The sequence below is a fragment of the Gymnodraco acuticeps genome, unplaced genomic scaffold, assembly GCF_902827175.1.
Source record: "Gymnodraco acuticeps unplaced genomic scaffold, fGymAcu1.1, whole genome shotgun sequence".
Lineage (NCBI taxonomy): Eukaryota > Metazoa > Chordata > Actinopteri > Perciformes > Bathydraconidae > Gymnodraco > Gymnodraco acuticeps.
In genome coordinates, this window is record NW_022990459.1 from 2258439 (window position 1) to 2285154 (window position 26716).

Here is a 26716-nt window from a genome sequence, read left to right on the forward strand (position 1 = left end):
TTTCAAAATAAAACACTACACATCTTTAATAGTTAGTAGTTAGCCAGAAACACAGCAACTACCAGTACATTATATTCATACTTAGTGAAAATATAGTCTTCAACAAATATTAGGCTTACTTATGTGTTTAACGTCATATTATAACAACTGCAGCTGATCTTTTGAAACAACACATTTATTTTGAAATGTATGAACGGAACTGAGTTGTTTTTATGTGTCCTACTTGACTTGCTTGGGAAAAGCACCGTGGCTGAAAACTTCGGGAAAAATGGAAAAAGTAACAGGCGTAAAAACTGTATCGGTGCATCCGCTTGCAAGATAAGGACCGACAGCGATGGATCTGCATGTTTTCTCCCTGAAGTGGTTTTCTAACTGACAATGGTGTCGAAGGAGGAAAAACTCAGTTTTTTCTCGCAATTCCATTGAAAGTTTACAAATGGAGAAAGGAGCAAGTCGGGAGTCATGAGCACAGGTTTGTTTCGTGGGGAGCTAACTTTACTTAGCAAAATCTTGCTGTGCAAGCATATATTGTAGTTATCTACAACTCAATGCAAATAACGTCAGTTCTTCTGTGTATTCGCAAAAAGTGTAAATCACTACAATTTTAATGTCATAACGGACGCATCCGCTCTATTTTTACTCAGCCACAGTTAATTACACTTTTTTATAATAACACCTTTCGAAAGTAAAAACATACATGTGAGTGCTTTCTAAAACGCAATCATAACTGGTAATCAAAAATGTTCTTTTCTGTTTGATATTACACTTTACCGTTGCAGCTGAAGGGGGTTAAATCCTTTGTCTTAAAACATCTGTCCTGCTGTTGGTGCAACAAACCGGACTCGATAACAAGCGGCAGTGTTAACATCTCATATAAAAAACAGTTAACATTTGCCAGGATAAAGAGGGATATCCCCAGTGAAATTGGATATGTGCAATAGAGTTATAAGGAGTTCTTGTTTTTCCACGAAAGGAGCTGTTTAAGCCCTAGTGTTGACTTTTACTGCGAAAGCACAAGGCCAGACTCCACTTATAAATCTAACATTTTTAATGAAACCTTAGTTTTTATTAGGCTCAAATATCATAAGACATACTTTTTAAAGCCGTGATAGCATTAATGGCATGTACTGGCCAATTCGGCTTTTATATAAAGAGACCAAGTAACATTTTTGAATAAGTTTGAGATTGATTCTCATTGCACATCACAGCCATCAATGATACATTCTGATATGCATTTGGGTGAACCATTAATAAAAACGGAACTTTTCTATTAAAATGTGTATGCCGAATTGAAAATTCGAAATGATTAATAGGGATGTTAACTGTCCCATGACGCTGGCAGTTTAGTTTTGAAGCCCATTGACTCTATATGTATTGTTTCTTTTATAAGAGTGTGGATGTGCAAAGAGGCAAAGACAGGGCAGCATGTTTCGCGTGCAGAGCGTTTCTGATCGTGGCCTCTCGGAAACAACCGCTCGATGACTCCACTTCTCGTGGTGACGGCCAGCCGGGAGATTCAGCCAGGAAAGCGGAAAATATCTCCTACAATCTCAATTGGCAGCTTTTTATTCGTGGAGAGACCGTTTTTTTAAATTCTAACTTTATTTAACAATTGTAATCATTGAGATTCTGGTTGTCTCATCAACTTAACATATTATAATAGAGGCACTTATTTCTGGCAGATATTTAGTAGTTCCATGTAGTTTGAGAGAACAACAAATACACTTAAGTCTAACTCAGTTCAGAGAACAATAGAAAGCTTTAATGGTAGTTTATAACATTTGATTTAGAGAATAAGTTAAGACAGTTTTACTTTACTATTTACTTCCACAAGTGTGGTGTAAGCCCTTCATGAGATAATTACTTAATAATAACACATGCCTGAATTTATTTCACACATTACTCCAGTCCTCAGTCCTTCCCCTCTGACCCTAAGATTAACCTTTTTGACCTGAGCTTAATCCACAGTTTGCAGCTGTCTATGCTTATATTGGAGGAAGTGTGGATGAAGCATGGTTTATCGGTGCTCTTCTGGTGGGGTGTGATTCATTTAAAAAAAGAGTTAATAGTCTCAAACTGTCTTGTAACTTTCGTCCCTCTTCTTTTCATGCAGGTGTGAAGAAGCCACCATTAGCGCCCAAACCTAAACTCCCTGGTACCACCAAACCCTCCCCCCCGCCCATCGCCCCCAAACCAGGTCTCCTCTCCCAGCCTCCCATCGTCTCCCAACCTTCCCCGTCTACTCTAAAGAGGACAAAACCGGCTGTCGCCCCCAAACCATGCATTCCTAAATCCGTAGCTTCCCCTGTTTCAACCCCGCCACTTAAACCCAGTGAACCCCCCCTCCTATGTCAGGAACAGCAGACAGCTTTAGGTGATAACCTCTCCCTTCTCAACTCCAGAAATGGGATTTTATCGGAGACTAACAAACGTGACTCGGATTACATCATTCCCACCTGCTCTTGTGGGCTCCAGGACTGTTCCCAGTGCCAGCATCTGGAAAATGGAAGTACAACTGAGAGCGATTTTCACAAAGAGCCGTTGCAGAATGGGATTTCTACAGAAGGATTCACAGAGACGAGGCCACAAGGGAAAGAAAAACGCCCGGAGGAGGGAGTAGCTGTGGATAAGGTTGAAGGTGGAGGGATTGGCAAAAAGCCCAGGGATAAACCTCAAAGACAAAGACACCTGGAGAGGGATTTGTCTAACAAAGAAGCACAGAGGACTGAGGAGCAGGAGGAGGCTGTGAAACATGAGGAAAGTGCTGTTGCTGAGCCTGATTTTTCAATAGCAGATGTAGAGACTGAGGCCCATCACACAGATTTAACAGACTCAGTCTTGGATGTTGCAGGCAGCATCATTATCTCACCCTCTATCACTCCTCATGAGTCTTCTCCAGAATCCTTTCAGGTGGAGCATATAATCACAGCCTCTCCCACCAGGTTACTCCCTGATCTGCAGGTCCCTGCTGCCCCCAGTAAGCCTCTCCCAGTGCCTCACCCACGCAAACTTAAAAAGCCTGCCCTGGTGAGACAGGATGGCGTGGAGGGCAGTGCCCAGGATCAGGTGACGGAGGAACAAACACTTGAGATGCGAGAGGATGAGGGCAGTCAACCGGCTCTGTCTCTCAGTCAGGAGGGAGAGGAGCTCAGACAGGACTCGTGTGAGGAACCTTTACCCCGAAAAGACTCATGTTTGGGAGATGATGAAGCCGACGCGCCCGTCCCCCCTCCTCGACAGACCTCCCTCTCGCCTCGCCTTCACAGGACAGTCCACATGTCACCCTCTCTTAACAAAAACACCTCCCACTCCTTAGTCCTGCTCTCACACGCTGACTCAATGAGCCACCAAAAAGGAGGAGCGGACCACCGGGTAGAGGAGGACGAAGAGGACGGGTATGGCGACTTTGAGCGCTACCCCATCACTCACAGCCTCCCCAAACAGATCAAACTCGGCTGTAATCTCCCTCTGGGTAACGCCAGGAGAGCTTTCTCTGCCGAGGATCAGCCAAGTGCGCCCCCCAGGAAACCTCAGAGACACAGCCTGCCAGCAGCACACTGCCCACCCTCCTTCTGCCCCCCTGCACCTCCACACGCTAACACCCCCATGAGGGAGCTGCCTGCGCCTCCTCAGGAGAAAACGGCCTGGCGCTTCACCCGACCCTGCGTGACCTTCTTCAGCCGGCAGATTCCCTCCCGGAGCAGCATGCCTCCAAAGAGCCGGGCTCCAGCACTGGGGGGAAAACAGAGGGCGCAGTCTTTCTCTGCAGCAGACCTGGCAACCCGGGCAGACTCTCATAAGAGGAGCCTCTCTTTCCGGAAGCTGCTGGAGCTCCGGCTGTCTGTCAAGATGCTCCCAAAGCTGCTGGCCAAGGGAGGGCAGTCTCTGGACTGTACCAGCGTGGAGTCCACCCGGGGGGAGAGGAGGCTGGAGCGGCCCACCAGCTGCATAGTCGAGTCTGATATCTGTGGAGAAGATGGAGATGGGTCAGTGGAGTATGAGAACGTCCCTCTGTATGAGGAAATCCCAGAGTACATGAACCTGCCGTTCCACGGTGCGAGGCTGGGCTGGCCTCACGACCCAGACGGAGCAGATTCAGACATCTATGAAGTGCAGGATCCCTATCACAGGAGCAACAACCACGAGTACGAGGGGTACGTATAATGCATATTTAAAATGTTGTTTAAGGGTGTAACTAATGATTATTTATTTAGTTGATTTGGTCTTATCTTGTAGCAGTGTATTTGTTAGTTAGTAGAGCAAGGACAAAAGTTTAGGGAAGAAATCAATGGGAACAAAATGCAACACAGGTTGCTCAACTGGATTTGAATCTGACACATTGCCCTAACCCCAGCGCGCCCATTTATTTTTATGATTTATTATTTGATTGTTGAGTCTCTGTATGCTTACCAGCTACTTCTATTAGACACTTTTCCAAAAATGTACTGCAATAAACGACATCAAATGTCTCAATCAACAGTGAGATAATAAGGAAAAGTAGCAACTTGTCTCCTTTAATAAGCTGGGAACAGCAAATGTTTGGCATTATTTTGTAAATGAATTGCTAATCAAATTGTAGAGTTATATTTTTAACCCCCTTCTAATAGATTGCCAACCTCTCGTTTCAGCGCTAATCTTTTAATTCGTTTTTGAAAGGTTATCTAGCAGTAACAGATGTTGTAGAGGAGTTATCAACTAAGTAAATACTCTATACTTTTTGACAGTTGTTATCAATTCAATTTTCCTGCTAAGTTTAAGAACAAACAACCCTTATTTCCAAACAAAGGCAATATGTGTTTGTGTGAGAGAGTTTATTTAGGCTGAAGTCCTGAGCACTTGCTGCCAGTTTGTAATTTCAAGTGACCGTTGCTTGAGTGTACGACAGGTTGCACAGGTGACGTTAGTGGTTTGAATTTACAACAGTGAGAAAGTGGCCTTTGAGCCAGTGGCATTGAATTTGAATGGAGCGTTGGTGCAGGTCGGCCTGTTTTCCTGTGGGTTATTTTCAGTGGCCTGGGCAGGAAATGTCTGAGAATCGCAGAAACGCCACACAGCTCTCTAGAACAGGAAAATAAACCTCCAGCAACCACTAGCCTCCTCCTCCTCGGACTGCACGCCTTCGCTCTGCGTTTAGCCTCTTCATAACCCCATCACTCCTTTTTTCTCCGCTGTGCCACTGAAGTGAGTTATTTCAAACAAGTAAATTGTCTTTTAAATCCTTAAACCTCTGGAAGAGTGGCAGTTTGCAGAAAAAAAACTAAAAAGTATTCAAAGAAAACATTTTTAGGATGAAAATAAAAATAGGGACACATAGGATTTGAAGATTATTGGCTGTGGGAATACCAACAAAAATAAAAAATCATAACAAAATGTTATATATAACATTTTAAATTGAGCTTAACCCATTCATTATATTCAAAATCAATACACTTAACACTTATCACTTATTCTTAAGTGAATTAACAGTCGTGTGACACTGCAAGCAAATGTCCTGAATCACATTTATGCTATTAACATCCCGTTGAGCCCTTTATGTCCCGGACTGCTGTGATTAGGAGATGTTCTGTGCCCATGATTCCTGTTTCCTCTGACTGACAGTGGCACAACAGGTGATGAAGTCGATGCCACTTAGGTGATAATAACGCAGCCATTAAATGGATTAAGATGAACCCTCACTCTGTCGTTGGCAGGGTGTTTCTGTGTTAGAGAGGAGAAAGAGGGAGCGAGTTAATCTGTCGTTTTTCCCAGGCATCTGAGCCTATTAAGTTTATGTAAGTAGCCTCAGGCTGTAAACAAGTGGTGCTCTGTGCCTGATCCAGTGTGTTGGAATGCTCCACTATAGAGAAAGCATAAGGGGGAAAGGGGGGGATTGAGGTATAAGAAACTGTCGGGAGCCATGTAAGAAAAACAGGGAAGTGGAGAGATTGGGCTATTGCTGATGAGAGTGAAAGGAAATGTGAGGGGGTTGTGGAGTCCCACAGTCTTTCCTATCCAACATTTACTGAGAGCTATCACTCGTTTTGCCAAGATAAAACGTCAACAATCCTCTTTACAAAGCATCATTAGGAAAAGGGAAACAGCTGGACTCGGGTCCACAATTCAGGAAATATACAATGTGTAAACTTTAAATTGGAATCAACAGCAATTTATGGAAATATAAGGGAAATATGGTGGGAATCTACTCAGGCTGTTTACCATGTCATATGCAGATTTATACCAACCTGTTACCATATTATGAGCAAACTTATTCCATTAATTTGTCAAATAAATCCATTATTTTCCCAAAAAGCTACATCACACATGGCAAGTTGGCAGAAACGAGTTATAAACTGGGTACCTTTCTTTTGCTACTACCTGCAGGTCAGCTGCAATATTATTAAAGTAGGGCTGCTCAATTAATCGTATTTTAATCGCAATTACGATTATGGCTTGCAACGATTACGAAAACAACGTAATCGAAATAAAACGATTTAAAAAAAATTATTATACTTTTTTGTTTGGATTTTCAGTTGAGTTATACTTAAAGTTCAGGGTAATCAACTGTTAAAAACATACTGTTCAAAAAAATGTTATCAAATAAATTGATGTTTTCAAAGTAAATGGATAATCGTTTTTAATAATCGTGATATCAATTATTGACCCAAATAATCGAGATTACGATTTTTGCCATAATCGAGCAGCCCTATATTAAAGTATAAAATGTGTTTCCGTCAATAAGATAATCAAGTTGAAAAGCATACAGTCTTTTGGCCTTGACTATGCTGAAGGGTTGTATACAATATCTGAAATATTGAAATTGTGTGACTTCCCTGGGATATTTCCGATCTTTTGCAACCCTAACCAGGACTAGACCGAGGAGGCAAATCCAAACATATTACCTCCCCCTCATTTCATCAGTCAGACCACTTCATTGTACGGGAGCGATCAAAACATCAGTGACACACTAACGCATGTTGCTGCTTGCGCTAACCTGGCAGACAGAGCCATCATATCGCTGCCGGCAGCAGGGTGTATACAGAATAATAAAAAAGATATATCTGGTACAGGCATACCTTACAAGAATACAAATAATTAGGACTGGGCAATATGGCTGGAAGAAACATAATAATAAAATAATCTCAATTTGAATCAGGATATTTGTTTGAATAATGATGAAGTCTCTAAAATGTCAAAAAACAGCAAAAGAAATACCTCGTCATCACATCCTATTCACTATCATATCTCACTGGTTTTGCTTGCAACACAACATATGTGTTTTTAATCTTTTATAACTGCACAAAAGTATTTTCTTTGTCTTATTTCAGGCCATGGATTTAAAATTCTAATCAACCAGTGTTGACATTTTCTTTAAATATCCTTAAGAGACATTTTTCTTTTCATTATAGATGTGTTCACAGTGATTTCAATATTTTCCATCGTTGTACAACACCTCTGAATGCGTTTTGCTCTTTTACTGACTCATATGTTTCTTCTGAGCAAAGATTGAGTTAATTTATGACCTTGCACAAAACTCTAATCTTTATTTAACCAGGGAGTGTGTTTCTGAACTCACACTCCTCTGCAGCCCTGCCCTGCGTCTCATTCACACATTTAAACATTCTCTCTGAAGCCAAGCTCAATTCTGTGTGTGTTGAATGTTAGCAGCGGTTGGCTGGGGCAGGACGTCCACTCTGAGGAGGAAGAGATCCACAGTTCAGATGAAGAGGACAACAGCTCCTCCTCCAGCAAGGAGCACATGGACGAGGCCGACCGACAGGTAAACTAGTTGACCTGAGAGGAGAACACTGTCTTTATAAAGCAATGATTATACATTTCTAAACTAATTAAGTATAAAACTGAAACATAAGCCAGCACATGATGACGGATCATTTCCGGTGGTTTCTATGCCAACATGCCTTTTAATTTCTGGTATATTTTTTCAAAAGCTGTTCATTGAAGACAGAGACAAATGTTTTTTTATATAAACACAGTATTTATTCTTTTCAAAATGGCCAGTCACTTCAACAAAAATACTCTTATTATGGCTAAAATAAAAACACACTTTAGCCCCTATATTTCACAAATGATTCATATAAAATCATTAGAATTATCATATCAAAAATGACAGAAAAATGTTTTAACCAACAGTCGAAAACCCTGATAAATTACTTATTTTTTATTAAAAAAGTGACTGTAAAAGCCCATTTTAAAACCTTAAAAAACATAAATACCTTGAAATCCGTTAAGGGTTTCCTGAACTCAATGTTTGAAGCAAACACTGCTTTAATGTGACTGCTTTACACAATAAGGAAAAATACTACAGAGACGTTACTACTTCCTAAGAAAGAGGAGAGCTACTTTTATGGAAAATGACTCTGCTTTCAGGCATGAACATGTCAGATAGGCCTGGCATTCACAGTTTACAATGGACGTCTCATATCACTGCCTGTGACTAAGCTGTCACTGCAGCCACTGGAGATAGTGTGTCCGTTACAGCGCTTTAGAAGTGTGTGTGTACGTGTGTGTTTGGAAGGGGGGATGGTGAGCAAACACAGAAGGGTTACAGGTTCAGGAATAGCTCTCCAATGAGCTGTTTTTTTTCTTCTTTCTCCGTCCTGTGTGACCCTCTCCATGATACTGTCAGCACCTGTGTCTGATGCCCCTCAAACCTCCAGGGTATCACTAATACAGAGGGGAGGTGGGGGGGCATGGCCACTGTCCAAATTAAGTCATTGAAAGACCGCCCCCATTACCATTCAACAACACACACCATCAGAGAGACACAGAGGGGAAAGAGAGGAAGGGAAAGGGGAATGTTGTCGCTGTCCTCTCGGGATTGAGTTTTTGGAAGTCTGTAAACTCAATCCTGATGGTTTGACAGAAAAAAACCAGGACCATGGTGATTTGCAGCGAGTCAGTGAGTGTACAGCGATCAGTTTTAGGTGAGATCGGTTGCTGTTAGTCTTTATGTAGCTTTGTGAAACTGTTTGTGTTTCTCCTCTTCAGCAGGAGGATGAGATGAAGAGGAAGAAATTGGTGCACATCGCCCAGGAGATCATGAGCTCCGAGAAAGTGTGAGTGTTTTTTTAATGAACCGGAGCCCTTTTTAACTTTAAATAAGATTAAAAAACAGTTAAAGACTTTCTTATTTACTAATAAGTAAAAAAGTACTTTTACTTCTGGTACTGGAATGTGTACAGTTGCATAAAATGGACAAGAAAAAGTATATGTACCTCAAAATTATACTTAAACAGAGTACTTAAATGTACTTTACATTCTTACATAACCAGCAGCACATGATAACACAAAGTGATGTATTTATTTAACTGATGTATTTCTGTTATTTTCAGGTTTGTGGATGTCCTGAAGCTTCTTCACATAGTAAGTGTCTTGTTTATTAAAGAGTTGCATTAAAGGAACCGTAAAGAGTGCCTTTTACATAATAAAAAGTACCGTGCCTGCCTACACTGTGATTGTTTTGAATTAGGTTCAACGCTTTTTCCCAGGGAGGGACATGAATTAATGAGGTCTCGGCGGGTGTTGTTTTTGCCACAGTGCCCGTTCAGAGCTGAATAATTTAGTTTTTTCAAAGTTGCTGTGTAGGAGGGTTTTTAGTTTACTCTGGTCGGCAGTGGAAAGGTAAACGCAGGGCCAAGTCGAAAGGCTTTGACCAGTCCTATTGCAGGGAAACATCTATTTTTGTGCAAGAAAAAGAAAGCACACATGGTTCTTCAGTTAGGGTTCGTCCAGCTCTGTTAAGGTGAGCTGTGTAGTTGGTCTGCGGAGCTTCAATATTGATGGTTTCATGTCAAATCAGTTAGGTGAGGGTTGCTTTCAATAACATAAGGCAACATCCTAATTTCAAGTACATACAGGCCATTTATGCTAGTATTTTACATAAAGTATATGTTTTAGTTGTTCTCCCTGCAGTTTGTTTTGTTAAAATGTTGTTTTCATGTGCTTCCTTGCTTCAAGCAAATGTAATTTCCTGAAGCAATGCAGCGAAAATGATTTTTTTCCCCATAAAGAAAGTTTTATGTGATATCCCTTTGTATTTTAAAGAGACGTTCATTTATATGCCTAGAGATAAAGAAATGCCCCCATGTATAATGTAACGAAATAACGTTTTTCTTTATCATTCTGTTGTCAATATGATACGATCTGAAAATGGTTATCAATTACCCAGAAGTATTTTAAAAAGGGACTTTTTTTTAGGTATGTCCAATGTGTACGAAAATCCTAATCACGATTGATTCTTCATTTAAAAACAGACTTCTGGTTGTTCCTCTGTGCAATATAGGCTCTCTTGGCCGATTTAGTTTAAAAAATAAATCCACTAAAATTATGTTTTGTCTCGGTCCCCATGTTGAATGCTCGTAGCTTTTTGAATGGAAAGGAACCATGTGACTGGAGGAAGTCAGGTTTTTATTTAGGGGAAGTGCCTGAAAAAAAAAAATGTGGGAGAAGAATCAGGTTGTGATTTCTAATGTCAGTATGTGTGAAGTTAACATGCCATCTATACATTAGAGTACTTTTTAAGTATGCTAGTTGTTACATTTGACAGGAGAGCTCTGCCTTTATATACATTTGTTAAGCCAAGGATAGCGCCTGTAGTCTCTGTGTGTCCTGAGGAAAATCCCAGGTGAGAAGGGTCGGGGGTCCACCTGTCTGTCCGCCTCAGATGCAGCTTTAGTGAAGCCCACCCTGCAGGATTAGTTTTAACGTCGTCCTGTGGCTGACGAGGGGGGGTGTTCTGTGTGCTCTGACCAAGAAAAGAGGTCAGATCAAATTCTTCTCTCCGCTCTGCCGGCCTGACAGCTGCCTCCTCAGGCCATAGAGACGACCTCCAGACCCACACATACCTCAGATAATCCTCCAGTATGAGTGTGTGTGTTGTGTGTGCAGGTGTGTGTGCGTGGTTTGGGGACTTTGCTTGTGCTTATTTGTGGCAGGTCGTCCATCTGATTTGTTTGCATGTCCTCAGGACATTTTTTGAAGTGGGTTTATTTTAAGCGTCCATCTGTGTTTTGTGAATATTAGAACGGACGTTGGTCATTTGTAGTCTTCTTTTCTCCGTGTTTGTAATTTGTTTCTGTTAGTTCTGTATCTAATTCTGCCCTGGTGGAGCTAACTGGGTTAGTTTTTACTATCTTGTTTTTGAAGTTTTGTTTATGTTAATATTAGGGCTGTCAAACGATTACAACATTTAATCAGATTAATCACAGCTTAAAAATTAATTAATCATGATTAATCACCATTCGAACTATGTCCAAAATATGCCATTTATTTATGCATATTGTTGTGGGAATGGAAAGATAAATGAAAGAAGGCGGATATATCCATTTAACATACAGTATCTATGTTTATTATAACATTTTTCTGCGTGTCAAAATGAAAGACAACCCACAGACCTATCAATCATCAAACCGTGGGGTCTTAATTCATTACGTGTTGATTTCTATCAACGGGGGAGTACTTCAGGAAAGTCGACGGGGGGGCGGCGGCTAGTGGAGTACTTCGTGACCACAGAGTGTGAACGTTGTAGCGCAGTTCTCCGGTGAAGGGGGGGGGAGAAAGTCTCCCTCCGTAGCCGGTTGGCGTAGTTTTGGCACAATTCCGTTGTACAGACCGACGTTAACAGCAGCCCTGTCTGTGCACACGGAGACCGACTCTGTCGTCCGGTGATCTAACCGCCTTCTGGAAAAGCTTCACAAGTCCGTCGGTACGCAAATGCGCTTTGTGACACAAGTGACGGTACGCATTTCAGAGAGATTACGCACACAACCTGCGTACCAGTTATGTGCACCCCCGTACTACAGCAAAAGTATTCTCCGTCGGGACTTCCTGCAACAACACCACGCCGTTATCAAATATATTCTATTGAGAAGACGATCACTACGTGACAAAAGTTTTCAAAACCGTGGCTACTGAAATCAATCTTACTAACTGCTGTATGTGCAATTTACTCTGCGCGAGTTGGCAGACTTCATTTTGCTTCCTTTAACATCATTTTTCATGGTGGGGCTAAGCCATTTCTTGGTATGGGTGTAGCCTACCCCAGCCATACCCTGGCGCTGCCACTGGTGGCACGTATGGGGCGGGTCATTCTGCACATGCGTTAAATGCGTTAAATATTTTAACGCAATTAATTCAAAAAATTAATTACCGCCGTTAACGCGATAATTTTGACAGCACTAGTTAATATATCAAAAACTTGATCAGATAATGAGGTGTCAGTATGATATGATACATTTGGCAGAAATGTATTGTTTGGTTAATTTTCTGCATATAAATATAATGTATAATATTGAGTGTGATTGATGTCTTCATTACTTTATTTGTATTGCTGAATGGACTCTGCCTGTCACCTGAAAGTTAATGATGCAGTAAATTAAAGTGGGGATGGCAGAAAATGTGTGTGTGAGCACATAGAAACCAGGACGTTGTGATCCAGCGCCTCCCTGCTTCCTTCCAGGTGGATGTGTGTGTTGGCACACTGGAAAAAGGACAGACTGCCGAGTCAGCTGTGTGTGTGTGTGTGTGTGTGTGTGTGTGTGTGTGTGTGTGTGTGTGTGGTGTGTGTGTGTGTGTGTGTGTGTGTGTGTGTGTGTGTGTGTGTGTGTGTGTGTGTGTGTGTGTGTGTGTGTGTGTGTGTGTGTGTGTGTGTGTGTGTGTGTGTGTGTGTGTGTGTGTGTGTGTGTGTGTGTGTGTGTGTGTGTGTGTGTGTGTGTGTGTGTGTGTGTGTGTGTGTGTGTGTGTGTGTGTGTGTGTGTGTGTGTGTGTGTGTGTGTGTGTGTGTGTAGCAGGGGGCACTTTACGAGGTGATAACCAGGTGTTCCTGTTCAGCTGCATGTTGTCATGTGTCACCCCACCCTGTACAGCTGTGTGTGTGTTATAAATAATGATGGCATTCCCACTCTGTGCCTACAGGACTTTCGGGACGCTGTTGCCAAGGCAACCCGTCAGAATGGCAAGCCGGTGGTGGACGAGCGGATCCTCAGCCAGATCCTGTACTACCTGCCTCAGTTGTACCAGCTGAACAGAGACCTGCAGAGGGAGTTGGAGGACCGAGTGGCACACTGGTAAACACACACATAACACTACAGCTCCCATAATGCTCTGGGGGATGTTGCAGTGGATTCAGTGATGGATGATGTGGGCTGCAACTAAAGCTGTGTATTTTTTAGACCACACTTTATAATAATGTATTGTAAAGCATTTTACTTGAAGCACTTAGAAGGTACCCAAAGACATGTACAGGTGAAAATTCCTAAAACATTCCTAAAAATACACACACTTTAAAAGGACAACACAAAATATCAATTACATATTAAAAGCAGAATTGAGAAGGTGAGTTTTGATTTAGGATTTGAGTATGGATTGATTGGTGCATTCTCAGATGATTTTCGATAGAGAGGTGTAAACAATTTAGCGCATTTTTGTTATCAGACACTTGAAATTATTCCCAAAATATAATAATTTTCCATTAAAAGAGTTATCTCATCCTAGTTAGTGGAAGCGATATACTAGGTCAGTTTACATTTTCAATAGTATTAATAAAAAGAAAGCTCTTTAAGTAATCACCTACGGGGTTTAGCTTTTCTTCCAGTCTGTAATACTCATCATCATCATCAGCTTTATTGAAGAGGTCCATACTGTATTGCTTTATTCACTAAACCGTTTGTCTGTCTGTTCACAGGAGCGATCACCAGAGGCTGTCGGACATCTTTGTTCAGAAGGGTCCTTACCTGAAGATGTACTCCACCTACATCAGACAGTTTGACAACAACGTGGCTCTGTTGGACGAGCAGTGCAGGAAAAACACCGCCTTCGCCGCTGTCGTCAAAGAGTTCGAGGTAAAACTGCAAATACTGCTCTTAATACAAGGATGAGTGAGACTATAAATATGTACTGTGTCGGGTACATGTGTGTGAGAGTTTTATTCTAAACCTTTTTTACACTGTTTTTATTCAGTGTGTTTTCTAACAGAAGTTAGAAGTCTTTTCTTAATTTTTTATTTTTTACAGCTGTAATACAAGGCTTTTTCTGGTCTATAAATGAAATTGGACTACAATTTGAATTTCTGTTGTGTCATTTCAACAACTAATCACTTAGGAAACTCAGTACATCAGCATTGTTTTTAAAGACGGACTTTAATGGGGATTGTTTATGTTGCTTTATGTGAAAATACTGTTTTAGATGCATCTACACCTGCACAGTTACTACAGGCTTTTAAATATACTGACGATGTCTGGTGCTTCAATCAAGAATTTGAATTGGTAGCAGCCATTACTTTACTTCTATCTGCAACGGTTAACTGGAAGCGTCTGTGTTCGTTTTGTCTCAGATGAGTCCAAGATGTGCGAGCCTGGCTCTGAAGCACTACCTGCTGAAGCCAGTGCAGAGGATCCCTCAGTACCAGCTGCTGCTCACAGGTACACACACACACACACACACACACACACACACACACACACACACACACACACACACACACACACACAGAGAGAATCCTCGTTCTACATCCTCTGCACACTGAAGGTCAAAGGGTTTATTGAATCATGAATCTTTATTGACTGGAACTCTGGACTCAAGTCTTTGTTTTGGTTCCATACTGGCACCCAGTGGAGAGTTGGGGTACTGTAAACCTGAGGAGTTCGACTCGAGACAAATCCTGCAGAAAAATCTTTAATATAGAACATATTTGTAAAAGGCTGGCTGCAAACTTAGGAATGTGAAATAAAACTATTATCATATAATAAAGGATGTAATAAAATAAGTTACCTTTTGTCGTATATGTTTTTATGTTTCCCCAAGGCTGTTAATTCGTTTTTTTTCCTTTATAATAACTTGAAACTTATTTTCCAGATTATCTAAAGAACCTTCCAGAGGACTCTGAGGATTATAAAGACACCCAAGGTTTGAAAATACTCATTATTAACGTTTAACAGGACAATCATATGTGCTCTTTAAAGAGAAAATGTATGCACAACACTAATGTGTGATCTTTGCTATCTGTGCAGCGGCCCTCGGCATAGTGAAAGAAGTGGCCAACCACGCTAATGACATCATGAAACAAGGGGTAAGACCTTATTCCACATAAAGGTTCGGTCTACTCTAGCCGTGTGTTTCTCCTCACTTCTCTGATTGTCTTTCTCAGGATAACTTTCAGAAGCTGATGCAGATTCAGTACAGCCTCAACGGCCACCATGAGATCGTTCAGCCAGGCAGGGTGAGTATCAGAAATGTTTTTTTAAGGATTTTAAGTTCCTACTGAGGCCGGGAGACTTTTCACACGGGTGTCAATTCTCTCAGGTGGCTGCCAAATACCAGTGTTACTCATTTAATTGGCCTATGTGTAACAGATACAACAGTGTCATGAATAATGGGGCATGTTCTCAGTGCCAAAAATCACTTTTCATCATTGTGCATTGGTTATTTAATTCTTTTTATAGACTGATCAAATGTTTTTATAGACTGATCAAATGTTTTTATTCAGCCACTGACTCTACCTGTTTTATGCAGCCCATTTAAAACAAACATGTCTATATTTGCAGGTGTTTCTGAAGGAGGGCACTCTAATGAAGCTTTCCAGGAAAGTCATGCAGCCTCGCGTATTCTTCCTGGTGAGTAATTTAGTTTTAAATATCTGTAAGCTATCCCCTTTTTCCTCTCAAAATGGAGTTAATTTAATTCAATGAATTCTGTGAATCTGTCTGTGTTTTCTTCCTAATTGTTTGTGTTTTCTTCAGTTCAATGATGCACTCATGTACACCACTCCCGTCCAGTCCGGCCAGTATAAACTCAACAGCGTCCTCTCTCTGGCCGGGATGAAGGTGAGAGACTCTCTGCAAACCTATCACACTGTGACGGTGGCCCAAACACATTTCATCCATTTTATTTCTGTATGTTCTTTTATTGCTAGCCAGAGGATTTACACAAATAGAACTACAAATACTTGCCTGTTTTGACCCTACATCACTGCACAATCAAATGTCTTTATGGGGGGGGGGGGGGGGGGAATCAAGTTTCAAATCAATTCCCATTAGCTTGTGAAAGAATCTTGTACTTAACTTTTCATTTATATTTTAGTATGAATAAATACACCTGTCATCAGTTTTTACTTCCAATGTTTATTTAATATGTTAAGATTTTTTTATACTGACATTTCTTCATATGTGTATCTGCACTGAAACATGGACTCCTGTGAATTATTTAGGCTGTAGTAGCAGTTTGTGAACATTGCTCATACATTTTCAAGGTGCACAATCTCTGTTATTTATGGGTTTCTGTGTTTGTAATTCTCCAGGTGAGTAAACCGAGCCAGGAGGCCTATCAGAACGAGCTGAACATCGAAAGCGTTGAACGTTCTTTCATCCTGTCAGCCAGGTCAGCACGCAGCCTCCGTAATCATCACAGTCTGCTCATAAGTAGCTATAAATATTTATAAATGTATTACTTGTGTTTGCTGTAGCTGAGAGTAGCTGATGTGTGTTTATGCTTGCAGCTCGGCTACAGAGAGAGACAAGTGGCTGGAGGCCATCGCTAAGGCCATAGACGACTACACCAAGAAGAAAATCACCTTCATATCCAGTCGAAGTCAGGAGGAGGTAAAGCTGCAAATCTCTGCGGGTGTTTGTAGAGTGTATCTGAAAAACATGTCAGGCTGCAGCTACATATTATTTACATGATCAATTCATTATTTGTCATATGAATTGACTTTACAAGCATCCAGGACTGTACATACAGAAAACCTGCACTCTTTTTACAAGACTTTAACCTGCACTCACATCTGAACACTTATGTAAATATATTTAACATATTCATTCAAATGCTTAACGTTTTACTTTGATATCTTGTTTAAAAAGTTACTTCATCACTTTTTTTTTTTTTACTTTTTTTTTAAATCTGCATTTTTTTCTTTTTTTTTCTTCTTTGGATCACATTTCAACTTCAGTGTACATATACATTATGTAGTTAAATAGTTGTACAGAGTGGTCCGTCTTTCTTTCTTTTTCTTGACAAGACAACAACAATAAGCACACAATAACATGGGGTGTTTTCTTTACAATATAAAACATTGACAGTATAGATCCTTAAATAAAATATTCAAACAGTTAGACAAAAGAAGGGCGTATCGGGGTAATATACACTTTCCATTTCTCCCAAATGTCCTCAAATCTATGTTCCTGGAGCCTCAAAGAGAAGGTTATTCTTTCCATTACAAATATTTCATAAATGATATCATACCAATCATCTATAGATGGGCTGTTTGGTTTGAGCCAATTCTTTGTGATTGCTTTCCTGGCGGCTACACTCAACATCCCAAACAAGTATTTTGTTTTAATATTTGTGGATGTTGAGTGCAGGAAACCAAAGAGGAGTTCATCCCAATTAAAATAAATGTTTTTTCCAAATATGATGACAATTTCTTTATAAACCTTATGCCAAAAGGTATTTACTACTGGGCAATCCCAGAGCACGTGGTAATGGTTTGCTTCCTGGGAGCCACAATTTCTCCAGCAGCTGAAAGAACCAGCATGGTGAGACTGCTGAGCGGGCGTGATAAAAAATCTAGTGAGACTCTTCCAGGCGAACGCTCTCCATGAGGAGGAGCTTGTTATTCTCCATTGGAATTCACAATAGTTGATCCAGATTTCCTCTGGAATACAACTGTTAGTTTCCCTTTCCCATTTTAGTTTTATGTATATGGTACTTGTTTTTTTAATCTCCTGGAGTCCCTTATATATTCTTGATATCACTTTGAGCCCTGAATCTGTACCATATGCACCAATAAATACTTTCAGTAAGTTGTTTTCGAACGCCCTCTGGTTCTCTAGCATAGAACTGTTTATGTGGTGGCGTACCTGAAGGAATCTGACAAAGTCACTGTTATTTAGCCCATGTTGTATTTTCAACGTTTGAAAATTGTTCAGTGTCCCCCGATTAAAAAAAGTACAGTAGGAAGGAAGAGAGGCCCCGATCAGCCCATCCCTTATAACTTGCGTCTAGCTTATTCGGGGTAAAGTCGAGATCATGGGAGCACCATTTCAGGATCTTTATCTCTTCAAGCAAGCCACTCTTTGTTATAACCTTTAACCATGTTTTCAGAGTCAGATTGATCCACTTATTACCCGTTTCCATTAGGTTTTTAATTAGTCTTTTATCCCCTAATCGTGCCTGTATTGGAACTGCCCCGGACACCCTCTCTTCAATTTCTTTCCATCTTGCTTGGTAATCTGATTTACACCAACAGAACAAAATCCTCAATTGGGCCGATATATAATAGTCTTTTAAACAGGGCAGTGCAACACCTCCCTTGTTCTTAGCCAATTGAAGAGTTTGAAATCGTATTCTCGTTTTTTTTCCCTGCCAAATGTAGCGCGAAATTAATTTGTCCCATTCGTTCAATTGTTTATCTGTTATTTCTATTGGAAGAGTTTGAAACAAATATAATATCCTAGGCAAGACATTCATTTTAACTGATTCAATTCGTGATTCAAAACTTAATATTGGAATAAAATTCCATCTCTTTATGTCTTCCTTAATTTTTTTAATCAACAGATTAAAATTCAAGTCATACAATTTTGTGAGGTCTTTTGGGATGTTAACTCCTAGGTATTTGATGTGATCCAGATCCCAGTTTAATTGGATATTTGACTTTAGAATCTGGCTAGGCCTATAATTAAAACTTAATATTTGGGTCTTTTGAATATTCAATTTATAACCTGAGACGGAGCTAAAGTCATCTAGGAATGCTAATAATTTCAAAATTGAGCTCTCTGGGTTTGACAAGTGAATTAAAACGTCATCCGCAAATAATGACATTTTATGTTCTCTGCCTTGTATTTTTATGCCAGCAACATTATTTTCCTGACTAACCCCCTGGCTTAAAGCCTCAATAAATATTGCAAATAATAATGGACTTATTGGACAGCCTTGTCTGGTCCCTCTTTCCAGGCCGAATGATGCTGATATGTCCCCATTTATTTTTATTTTTGCCCTTGGGTCATTATAAAGTGCTTGAATGGTTCTAATAAACGATGGGTGAAATCCAAATTTCTGTAATGTTCTATACAAGAATTCCCAATTGACTCGATCGAAAGCCTTTTCCGCATTAAGACTCAATAATACTGCCTCAATTTTATTTTTATTTATATGTTCAATCACATGTAAGGTTCGCCGGATGTTATCTTGGGTCTGCCTTTGCTGAATGAAGCCTGTCTGGTCTAGACTTATTATCCGGGGGAGGATCTTATCAAGTCTCTTTGCTAAAATATGGGTAAAAATCTTATAGTTTTGATTCAATACACTTATCGGACGATAATTCCCACATTCAAGTTTATCTTTACCCTCTTTTGGAATCAGGGAAATCACCGCTTCTTTCCAAGAAGGAGGGGTTACTCCCGTTTTAAGCACATGGTTAAATGAGGCCTTCCCAGAGGGAAAGCCATCAGGTCCTGCTGCCTTATTAGGTTTTAAGTGTGATATTGCCCTCTTGATCTCTTCATCCGTAATTTCACTAGTTAGGAGCTTATTCTGTTCTTCCCCGACTTTAGGCAGGTTTATCCTTTCAAAAAAGGCTTTCATCTTTGTTTTATCTATTTCAGGTTGAGTATATCATTTTTTATAAAAGGTCTCAAATGATTGTTGTATATCCTTTATTTTGCAATGGGTAGAGTTGGTAGTAGGGTCCTTTATTTTATAAATTGTGTTTTCTGCTTGTTGTTTCTTCAATTTGTAAGCAAGTAATTTAGCAGATCTTCCCCCTGCTTCATAATATCTTTGTTTTAGAAAAATCATCTTTTTTTTAATGTCGTTTGAATAGATTTCATTCAACTCATTCTTTTGCCTTGCTATCTCCATTTTTGTTCCTTGATTCTGTGTCTTTTTATGTTCGTTCTCTAATTTTTCCAATTCTGTTTGTAACCTATCCAATTTTTCTTTTCTCTGCTTTTTTAAACGGGAACAATAGCCTATAATTTTCCCCCTAAGAACAGCTTTGCTTGCGTCCCATAGAATCTGCGGTGACACTTCGCCGTTATCATTTTCATCTAGATACATTGTAATGTCCGTCCTTATTTGCTGCCTCATTTGATTTAACATCCCTGTGTTTAGCCTCCAGATTGTGTTTTTCTTGTCAGGCCCTAATAATACATTTATATATACCGGAGTGTGGTCAGATAGATCCAATTTTTCACTCTATGTAGGTCTCTTTGAAACACAAAGAAATAGTCAAGCCTAGAATACAGTGAGAAAAGAAGGTATAGTCTCTCTTTGTCGGATTCAACTCCCTCCATATGTCTGACCCCCAAAACACACCAGGAGCATCTGCGTCGCGTTACGGCCGCGCCGCGGCGGTCGTAAGGATCGCGGCCACTCTAGTCAATGGGTGCTATTACACCACACGCGCCGCGTTACGGCTCAGACGCGTCCCAGAAGCGGCTCGGCGCAGCGCTTCTCTAAAATTAGGATGAATCCTATTTTTGCCGCGGCGCAGCCGTAAGGTAAACTCCTCCCCCCATCCCCCTGTAGTCTTTCAAGTAGGAGAATACATGCCAGCGTTCTTCTCCGGTTTACAGGCACTGTAAATGATATATATATATAGAATAATTATGATGATGAATGCATATTTTTTTACCACTAAAATACAGCAACACATCTTTGATTCATGTCGTTTATAACTGGAATATTACAATTATTATTAACTGTGTCTGTAGTCTACAACACAACAAAATAGGAAATAACAACAATAAACACGATTTAAACAGACACAAACATAAACCATTTAACTACGTATAGCCTACTTACTTGTAGAAGTACAAATGTCCAGGAAATATTCCAAAATCAACAACAACTGCGAGGCTGCACACACAACGCTCCGCTTACGCAACGTTTTGAAACGCGTCTGGTGTGTGTTGACGCAGGAGGAGGTCGCAGCGTGGCGCAGCCGCAACGTAACACGGCGCAGACGCTCCTGGTGTGTTTTGGGGGTGAGAGTCCCAGCTCTTCCATCATTAATTTTATATTTCTTGTGGTTTTTTTCTCTCCTGAGTGATACGCTTTTGATGTGTCCAGGGTTGGGTGGAGTCTAACATTAAGGTCACCCCCACAAATGAGGATGCCCCGGGCCTCAGCGATTAATAACTCAAACATTTCTTTATAGAATTTCCATTGAGAGCCAGGAGGGGCATACACATTCAAAAAAGTAACTAGAACTCCCTCCAGAGTCCTCCTAACCAGAACATATCTCCCCTCTTTATCTTTCTTTTCATATGTACACTCAAAGTTTAGTTTACCAGTGATCAAAATTGCAACCCCTCTCCTAGACCCCTGGCTCCAGGAAGATGAGTACTGATTTTATCTCCATTTCTTAAGTTTTTCATGCTCTATTTGTGTTAGGTGAGTCTCTTGGAGGAGAGCCACCTCTATTCATCACTTTATTTTGAATTTTTCTGTATTATTATTTAAATGTTTATTCTATTTTATCTTTATTTTTACCTTGTTTGAATCCTGTGTTTCACTCTGACCCTGTTGCTGCTATAAACGCCTGAATTTCCCCAAGGGGATAAATATAGCTCCATCTTATCTTAAATAACAAAGAAAGGTAGAACATCCTGCCATTAAACAGGCTGGAATTGATTTGTTAACCCTGCTTGAAAAAGGACGGACAAGATTAATCGATTATCCAAATATTTACCTTTTTTCTGCAAAAACACAACTTTAAATCTTGTTTTTACCATAAATATGGTGATCATTTTCCTTTTTAAATTCAACAAAAAATTATCTAGCCATTCTAAATCTGTTATGACATCCATATTAAACAAAATTAGGCTAAACTTGACTAAGTCCTTTACATTGAGAAAAGCATTTAAAAATGTGTTATCGAGTAAGAGGGAGCTATACTATATTAACCCTCGATGGAAAGCTAGCTGTAATAACAATAATCGTCTGTCTTCTCGCAGGCGGATTGTGTGGTGGACACTGGGGCCCCGCTGGGTTCGAAGGCTCCGATCTGGATCCCAGACCTGAGGGCCACCATGTGCATGATCTGCACCTGCGAGTTCACGCTCACCTGGAGGAGGCATCACTGCCGCGCCTGTGGACGGGTCAGTACCACTCCGCTCCTCCTGCAGCACATCCCTTAAATAATGAAACCCCCCCCCCCCCATTCTCATGTCAGCTACATGTGTGTCTGCAGGTGGTGTGTCAGGCGTGCTCGGCCAATAAGTACTACCTGGAGTACCTGAAGAACCAGCCTGCACGTGTGTGCGATCACTGCTTCGTCAAACTGCAGGAGAATAGTGAGTAAAGAGGGGGTTTTCTGAATTCAGCTGCAAAAAATCTGATTACAATTCTTACCAAATTGCATATTTCAAAACCAATAACACAGTGGTGAAATGTTACTAAATACTGTACTTAACTACACATTTTAGGTACCTGTAATTGAGTATTTCCATTGTATACAACTTTATATTTCTTTATACATCTTACAAAGACTTATTCAGGAACTGAATAACTCATTTTAGATTTTTGTCTTTTCATTTGATTTGTGACTACTGACAAAAACAAAAATACGGAATACAATCTTTAAAAACGTATCCTTTAATATTAAATTGATTATTTCCTTTTAGTAGAATCTTATTCATTTAAGTCTTTTTTGTTTATTTTATTTATTTTCATTGATTTCTTTTTTTTTGTAGGTGACCGCTGTGCTTCAACATCAGTTTCTCCAATGAAACCTGGAGCTTTCTCCTTCACCAGGAAACAGAAGAAGATCCCTGCTGCACTAAAAGAGGTGAGAAACAAAGATCTACACAGCTGGGATACTTTTTCTGACTAAGTTTTGGTGTAATCTTATATTTAGCGAGTAAATGTAATTTTTCTCTTGCTGTTTTTTTTGCAGGTGTCCGCCAACACTGAGAACTCCTCGATGAGCGGCTACTTAAACCGGTCGAAAGGAAACAAGAAGCAGTGGAAGAGGCTGTGGTTTGTCATCAAGAACAAAGTCCTGTACACCTACGCTGCCAGCGAGGTACTAACAGTGTTTTTCGCATTTTACTAAACTGAGTAGCTTTTTGTATCTTTTTGATTGTGTAATTGATTCTCCCTCCAGGATGTTGCTGCGTTGGAGAGTCAGCCCTTGCTCGGGTTCTTCCTGAGAGAGGAGAAGAACGGGCCGGCTCAGAAGCTGCAGTTTAAGCTGTATCACAAAAACACGCTGTTCTACATCTTCAAAGCTGACGACATCCCCACCGCACAGAGGTATCTGCACTGAAAATGGCAGACAGCGCCTGAAGATTACAGTCCTATTTGTTAGAAATACAGCAGAAGAGCAGTTGGTCTATGTGTTTACATAGCAGATAAACACTGACATTGGTCTAATAAAGAAGTAATTAAAAAAGTTACATGTATTTACTTTAATCCCTGCATTATTTTTGAATTACATAAAAAATGTGTAATGTCCACTAGTTTGAGTTAAGGTAAATAATACAATAAATGGGAGGGGCGCACTTTCAATGTGGTCGAATACACATGTACTGCTTCACCATGTTTCACCAGTTAGATGCTGTTATTGTGAAGCAGCAGTAGTAGTAAATGTTAGCCTTTCATAGCAGTTAACAAGAAAGAAAGAAAACAGAACGTTGACGAGCTGCATCATTTCCTATTGATCCTAAGTGCAATTAAATGTATATCCAAAACAGGAATGGCGTACTTGCTACAAAAAAATGTACCATATAGCGAAACTTACTACATATTTTTTTATGTTGTATGTAAATGCCTTTTGCACAATCAAATTTAAAGACAAAATATAGATATGTCTTCCCCAAATATACATTATTTATATTAGAATGTGTTTGTTCCGATGTTAGCTAATTTTCTGTTTTCTATTTTTTGTCTTCAGATGGATCGAAGCCTTCCAAGAGGCAATGATCCTCGAACAGTAATTGTGTTTTGGCAGCCTTGAAGTCACATCACAGCCCCGGAGCTAGTGGATCGAAAACGTACGACCCCCGGCTGATTTCAGGTCAGGGGTCCCCGCTCAGGAAGGACTCCGGTCGGACTGTTCACTTTAAAACAGAAATACACTGCCGAACATTACTGTATGTGGGTGGGGTGGGGGGGAACCTGACTCTAAGGACTGGAATCTGTTTCCCTACACATTATTTTCTACCAACAACAGCAGCTGAGGTCAGAGTTAATAGTTGTCAAAGGTCAAGTCCAGAAGCACGTCTGTGGAAGTGAGACAGATCAGTGGTCAGGAATATTGAAAGGAAGTCTGGGAATTATATTTAACTGCAAACGGATGAAGGAACTACTTTTTGTGTGAAACAAAATATACAAAACTGTGCGCATTCCTTCAAGCATGTTGACATTGGCTACAATAAGTATTTTAAATCCTCCTGTGTGATTTTTCTTAAAGGGAGAGTTCGGATTTTATGAAGTGACTATGGGTGAGTTTCACTTCGGTTAAATGGATTCCTTGCGTCCCTCACTTGCGTTGCTTCCCTGCGACTAGTCCCTCCCACCAGGGAAGCATGGAGAGACACAAGGAAACCACGAGAAGCAGGGAAATGAGTTTTAAGAGCAATGGGACGGCGTTTCCTCCGGAGCGTCACGTGAAGCGACGTCCGTTTGTGATGACGCCGCACAGCTGATCGTCTGACAGCAGCCAGATCAGTGCATGCGCTGCATCGTCCAATCAGTGAGCGGTAAGGGGGCGGGGCGAGTGTATGAGGATTTCAACGGAGGATGGTCTGGTAGTTCCTCGATTATCGATCCTCGGTCCTCCAGCACAAATAAGGCCACTGGGACGCTACTCAAGATGGCGCAGACAAATCAACTTCCGGTGATACCGAGACAGAGGAGCGAGGAAATGAAAAATAAGAAGTTAAACGCACCCCATGAATGAGTACCCTATACAAGCCCACTTCAAAAGATCAGAACTATGACTTTAATGCAAAATCTCAAGATGCAATTTTCAAATACACATCTCAACATGTCATCTAAATCATGGTTGCACATTATTGCGGATGTCTGTTTAAGAGTTTCAGGATGTAACAAGGTGGGATTTTACTGTGAAAATCCGCTCTTTAAAGAATCAGGAGCTGTTCTGCCCTTTAGTTTGATCTCTCTGGTTAAGAGATTTAACTCCTATATTTTTAAAGTTAACATACAAAGCATTCAAATGATGGTTTTAAAAACGACATCCTGGAGAAAACTGGAAATGTCACGAATAATGTAGATATGTTTCATACATTTTAAAATGTATTTTTGCCTGTTTAGCCACATTAGAAATGGTTAATTGGTAGAACTGTGTATATGGACATGAAAGAGCAACATTGACCTTTTTTATATCAAAGCCGAGAGCTAATATTTATAAAATAGGAAGATTTATTGTTTTAAAAGCACAGGCTGCGACTTGTTTTGGGAGTCAGGGTTTTGTAGGAAATATGTTTCCATCAGTTATTCTTTTAAAACTTAAAAGGTAACTTTTTAGAAAAAGGGGATTTTTTTTTAAAGGGCAAATACTGTGGAAAGTATGCATTAACTATATTTCTAAGGAAATGCTCCAAAGGAAGAAGACATTTTGAATTGTTGTAGACATTTGTGCCTTTTTTATCTCCTGCTTTGAGAATAATTGCAATAATATAGGTGCTCTGTTTGACAGTCTTCACTAAATCAGGACACATTTAGGCATCCAGCTTGCATGACTACTCACTTTCTAACCAGGGTACTCGAGGTTTGTAGCTTTACAAACGATCATTTATCAGGTCGGTTTCTTCTTGGTTAGGTTGCCGTATGTTGCACTACCCCATTATTTCACAGTGGGAGGAATCCAAATCCTGCTTTCTTTTAGTGAAGGAATAAAACGTTGAATTCTGTCTTTGTAGCTCTGACTGCTATTGTGTCTCATTCAGATGTGTATGTAGTGGAAATGAATCAGTAAACAGTTTCCCAGGATGCATTTCCTCATGATTGTACATTAACAGTGACCATTTGTAAAGGTCTGCTCTATCAGAGTTAGAGTCTCCTATAAACAAGGATTTTAAACTGTCAGGCAACAGTTTTAAATAAAGTATATATATAAAAAAGATCTTTCTGTCCTTCTGTATAATTTCCTGTTTTGTTGTTTTAAAGTGAACTGCAAAACCTTTTTCTCTACTTAATCACTGAGTGCAGACAATGTGTGGAAGGCAGAGTTTGTATCGTCTCCATCTCCCTGAGAAGGCCATGGTTTGAAAGATAGGGGATCTTTTACGACTCATGATGCCAAAGCTCTGGATTTGACTTCATGCTTTCCCCCCTCATCTCTCTCTAAACTGTGACTCTGGACTCCCTTTGATCCTCCCTCTTGAGCAGTAGAGAGGTAAAGCGCAATAACAAACTATTATATATTTAAACAGAGTTCAAGTCTGGGTCAGGAGACACTGGCATTTGTCTCTTCATTGTTAACATGTTTGATGTCAGTTGCTCTGAAGGATTTTAAATTAAGAGGTTACATAAGAGGGACTTAATCGCTATTCTCATTTAAACTGTACAGTTCATAGATGAACATAACAGTTTTCCTGGTCTGGGTGCAAAACAAAAGAATGAATATAGGAGGTGCAAAACAACTACAAACAAATACATATAAACTATATATCAATACATATGAATAGATAGACACAAACAAGATGGTAAGCCCAATGAGGTGTCTGATGTTTTATATGTTTTATAAACAATCGCATTTAAA

General features: G+C 40.2%; 1 protein-coding gene across 2 annotated transcripts; it reads left to right on the top strand.

The window, feature by feature from the left end:
• Window positions 1-221: 221 nt before the first annotated feature.
• Window positions 222-26077, top strand: fgd6 (FYVE, RhoGEF and PH domain containing 6). Of its 2 annotated transcripts, none has more exons than XM_034225916.1 (21): window positions 222-472; window positions 2114-4154; window positions 7642-7756; window positions 8986-9053; window positions 9330-9360; window positions 12910-13061; window positions 13679-13835; window positions 14327-14414; window positions 14848-14898; window positions 15003-15061; window positions 15140-15211; window positions 15537-15605; window positions 15732-15815; window positions 16289-16368; window positions 16487-16589; window positions 21945-22088; window positions 22181-22283; window positions 22683-22777; window positions 22886-23014; window positions 23096-23244; window positions 23885-26077. In XM_034225916.1, the coding sequence occupies exons 1-21, from the start codon at window positions 463-465 to the stop codon at window positions 23925-23927; spliced, it is 3843 nt and encodes a 1280-aa protein (XP_034081807.1). In that variant the 5' UTR covers window positions 222-462; the 3' UTR covers window positions 23928-26077. The 2 variants fall into 2 exon arrangements, with proteins under 2 accessions (XP_034081807.1, XP_034081809.1); XM_034225918.1 differs by having other exon boundaries at window positions 7645-7756.
• Window positions 26078-26716: the final 639 nt, after the last annotated feature.

Coding starts and splice junctions, on each gene's coding strand:
- fgd6 (XM_034225916.1), top strand. Junction 14,899..15,002: donor GGATTATAAAGACACCCAAG/GTTTGAAAATAC, acceptor CTATCTGTGCAG/CGGCCCTCGGCATAGTGAAA. Junction 23,245..23,884: donor GACATCCCCACCGCACAGAG/GTATCTGCACTG, acceptor TTTTGTCTTCAG/ATGGATCGAAGCCTTCCAAG.